Source organism: Tupaia chinensis, unplaced genomic scaffold (genome assembly GCF_000334495.1).
Source record: "Tupaia chinensis unplaced genomic scaffold, TupChi_1.0 Scaffold000078_1, whole genome shotgun sequence".
Taxonomy (NCBI): domain Eukaryota; kingdom Metazoa; phylum Chordata; class Mammalia; order Scandentia; family Tupaiidae; genus Tupaia; species Tupaia belangeri.
The window spans coordinates 9,525,125-9,529,335 of NW_006159539.1; the positions used below are offsets into that span (position 1 = coordinate 9,525,125).

The window sequence follows — 4,211 nt, forward strand, 5'->3', positions numbered from 1 at the left end:
TTTCCTAAAAGATACTTTTCATAGCAGACAGATTGAAAAAGTAGAGCCAACCAAATGTTCCTCAGTATGAGAATGAATAAATTGTAGTTCACTTGCATTTTTGATATAATATAGCAGCTTTTAAAGATGTAACACATGTATGTCCTAATATAAACAAATTACCAAGTTATATTGATAGATACAAAACAAAGTTGCAAAATACATACAGTGTGTCACATAGGTGAAACATTTTGAATACTTTCCTCAAGGCTGCATTTATTAATAGAAAGTTCTCTATTAAAATTTAGGAAGGAATGCATGCCAAATTCCTTTCTGATTTATAGTCAGGAGAAGGGATCATGACGTCTACAAAAGTTCACAGGGGCATCGTTTTTTTCCGTAAATTTCTAAAAGTTCTTTTTGCCATAGGGCACATGTACTTGCAAAGAAAGACAGAAAGAGAGACAGGGAAAGTGAGAAATCACCCTCCCTTCCCGGGGAGAATGGTCACACCACAGCCCTTTCTTCTCCATTGTCCTCTTGGAGTTTTGGGCACACATGCACATGGGCCCAGCATGGTTTTCAGGCTGCTGGGTCCCCGACTCAAAGTGTGTGATTGGCCATGTGGGATCTAGCACATTAACCACTATGCCACCTACTGCCTTTTTTCCTGTAATTTTAAATGTTCGTTAAATATTTAAATATTTATCAACAGATAACTTTCCATTCTGGGTCTCTTAAACGTTTTTTTAAGGGGCTAGCAAATGGTGTAGAGGGTAAGGCACTGAACTCCCACATGGCTGACTGGGGTTCACATCCTCCGCATTGCAGCTTGCTCTCCCTCCCTCTCTCACTCTCTCTCTCTCTCTCTCTCACCCTCTCACCTATCTCCCCCGTCCCCTCTCTGTCTTTCTCCGATGAGTGCACGTGCCTATCTATAGCAAATGAATAAAATAAATAATTGTTCTTTTTTTTTTTTTTTTTCATTTCATTTTCTTCCATACATTCAATCACATTATTATTTGTCTTACAAATTGGATCTTTCAACAGGTGAACATTTCTCCCCAGTACTGTTGATAAATAATTGTTTTTAAAAACGATAAGTAAAAATTTTCCTCTGGGCCTCACCCTTCCACACCCTCGTATACTCTCTGGTGTGTGATAACTCCTAACCTTGCAGTTGCGGTCCGAGTGCAGACATGGAGCATATATTTTGAGTGAGGCCCCACAATGTCTGTCTTTCAGACTTGGCTTGCTTTCCTTAGCATTAAATCTTCTGTGTGCATCCACTCGGTATCACATAGCAGGTCTTACCAGTTTTGTTTTGTTTTATTCACAAGTTTTTTAACTTGTAATTTCTGTATTTTAAGATAATTTTCTCTTAAAACGCCGAACACAAATAACTTTCTATCTTTCGTTCTAATGGCTCTTTCATGTCCCTAGGTCAGTTCTGGGTTTTGCTGACGCAGTGTTAGGGACATCAAGAAACAGGAAATGGTCTTTTACTAAATCCCCTCAAAAAAGGACTCCTTTTTGTTCTAAAATAATTTTTTTATAAGTATACTTCTTGTTCTTCTCTTGACCTTCGCTACATCTTAAGAAATCATGGGAATTTTAAGATAACAGTACCATGACTGTGGGTTGAAGCAAAAGCGAAATTGGATCAAAGTCAACTTGGCAAATTGTCACACTGTTTTTGTAGGTATTTCTTTCAACTTTAACATCCACAATTTATTAAGTGACACTGTGTATCCAAGCGGAAGCTCAGAATCCTGTTTGGGCACCGCTGAAGAAGGAAATGGGGTCTTTATGGGACAGCCCTTTCCTCTTCAGTCCTGGCCAGGAACACCATTTTCTGTAGAAAACCTATTCAATCCGAGTGAGGTGGGGTGGCTTAGGGAAGGAAGATGACCTCTCCCTTGTAAAGAGGAATTGCCGTTTCCCCCAGTGACTTATTCAACTCGCTCCCACCCCTGTTAATAAGAGCGCTTGTGGGACTGCGTAGAATGACAGCCGTAGTCATTGCAAGTATGACTCAAGTTTTACGCCCTCCTATTTCCTATGGTATTTTACATTTTGATCCTTATAATCCCAAGCAGCATTTCTGATAACCTCAAGATTTGCTGATGCTATTTTAGAGTGAGTGGGGAGGTTTCTTTTTTTCTTAAAAATATTTTTTTAATGAATTTAATCACTTTTATCTTTATAGTGTATAACATTTCTTTTTCCAGCACGATTACTATACATATGGGGAAGGTTTCTTAAAAGCCAGAAGTTGGGGGCCGGGTGGTGATACGGTGGTGGCATAATCACTCTCTATGAGGAGGGTTCTGAGTCCATGACCCCAGACCTTTCTGGGCCTGCTGGGGACAATGCATACCCTTCATTTATGCCAGCCGAGACTGGACTGCAGCCTGGCACGAAGACCCTGTTTCGTGGGCTCTCACTCTTGCAAAATACTAGGTTGTCAGGAAAGTCATGATGCATTTTTTATGCAAAAATGCATCATGACTTTCTTGACAGCCCAATAAATAAACTTAAAAGCCAGAAGCTTAATCAATACCTACATTAGTGCATAATAAAAACCTAGCTGCTTTCAAATCTGTGAAGAGATTGAATGATAGAATTAAGCTAATCACCATGACTTTAATGGGAGAACAGGAGTTTCCCCAATGAGCCAAGAGATGTCTTTCTTTGGTGTTTTCCCTGCTGCCATCCACAGGTGGGTTAGCTGCTATGTGGAGCTGATGGGACGTGGTGGCCAAGGAGGGTATCTGACCTCCTCTTCAGCTTAGCTGATTTATTTATTTAAGTTGCACTGTTTTATAGCTAGAAAAACATTGATTACTGTATTAAAATTAGTGCCTGGGCCAGCTGATGGCGTCAAGGTGAAGGCATGGCCAACTGTGTGGTTTAAGTCTTGACCCCACTGGGTGCCTGCCCAGAATCTCAAGAGGAGGGAGGGAATGAAGACAGGATTGTGGTGTGATCATCCTTCATGGAGGGGTGCTTTCTCACTTTACATCCCTCTCTCCTTTCTCTCTCTCCCTGGAGAGTGCATGTGCCCTCTGGCAAATTAAAAAAAAAAGAAAAGAGAGAGAAGGACAATACCTTCATACATTATAAACAATATTTAACAAACTTTGTATATGTGCAGAGGAGGGAATAATTTTAGATTTACTGAGAAGTCCCAAAGAGGATGCTGTTTTCATACATCCCTCACTCAGGTTCTCCTTAATGTCAACATCTCACACTACTGTGAGACATTTGTTAGAACTGAAAATATGCTTTCTTACTAGGATTTCACCAGTTAAGACACTAAGATCTAAGATACTTTTTCTGTTCCAGGACCTAACACAGGTGACTACATTGGTTGTCTTATCTCCTTAGTGTCTTTTTGTGTTTTTTTTGAGAGAGAGATTTTCGCTGGAGAGGCAGAGACAGAAAGTGAGAAATCCCCCCCAGGGGGATGGCCACACCACAATCACTTCTCCTCCATTCTCCTCTCAGGATGTTGGGCATGCACATGTGCCTGGTGTGTTTTAAGCTGCCGGGTCCAGGACTTGAACCATGGTTGACTATGTTGGAGTCCAGTGATCTAAACATTATGCCATCCACTGTCCCTTCTTTAGTCTCTCCTGATCTATGGCAGTCGTTCTAGTCTTTCCTTTTCCCCATGACCTTGACATTCTTGAGGAGTATTGGGCAAGAATTGTGTAGAACATTCATCATTTTCGAGTAAATGAAAATGTGCATCTTCTGGGATTTTGGAAGGAAAGGCCCCTGTACTCCAGTGTTGATTTTCACCAATAATTTTCCATCAGCACAGCAGATTGGGCCTGTCAGTTGTTACTTTATTTTCCCAGCCGTTCTCACGGAACTCTAGAATTCCCATTTTATTTATCATAGATATAATACTTGGTTTTTGCTTCATTTGTGATCAGTCTGCGATGTCCATTTTGTCAGTGTGTTCTGGTTATTGAAACTGCATAGACAGTTTCCACCAATATGTACTTAATTCTTTGTTCGTGGCAGATTAGAGATGGACAACCCAATTGTTACGTGTTGAAGAATAAAGATTTAGAACAAGCTTTTAAAGGAGTTATTTACTTAGAGATGGACCTCATCTATAATCCGGTAAGTCAAACTCGGTCATACCTCCCAGCTTTTCTCTACCTTAAAAAAAAAAAAAAAAAAAAGGGACCCAGCAGTTAGCGTAATGGCTCTTTTTG

General features: G+C 40.3%; 1 protein-coding gene across 3 annotated transcripts in view; it reads left to right on the plus strand.

Moving 5' to 3' along the window:
• The window catches only part of MCTP2 (multiple C2 and transmembrane domain containing 2), a 279,496-nt gene that overhangs the window by 177,973 nt on the left and 97,312 nt on the right, over nucleotides 1–4,211 (plus strand). For all 3 annotated transcript variants that reach the window (XM_006142677.3, XM_027769141.1, XM_006142675.3), the window contains one exon: nucleotides 4,015–4,116. In XM_006142677.3, the coding sequence (XP_006142739.1) occupies nucleotides 4,015–4,116 (102 nt within the window). The remainder of the gene's footprint in view (nucleotides 1–4,014; nucleotides 4,117–4,211) is intronic.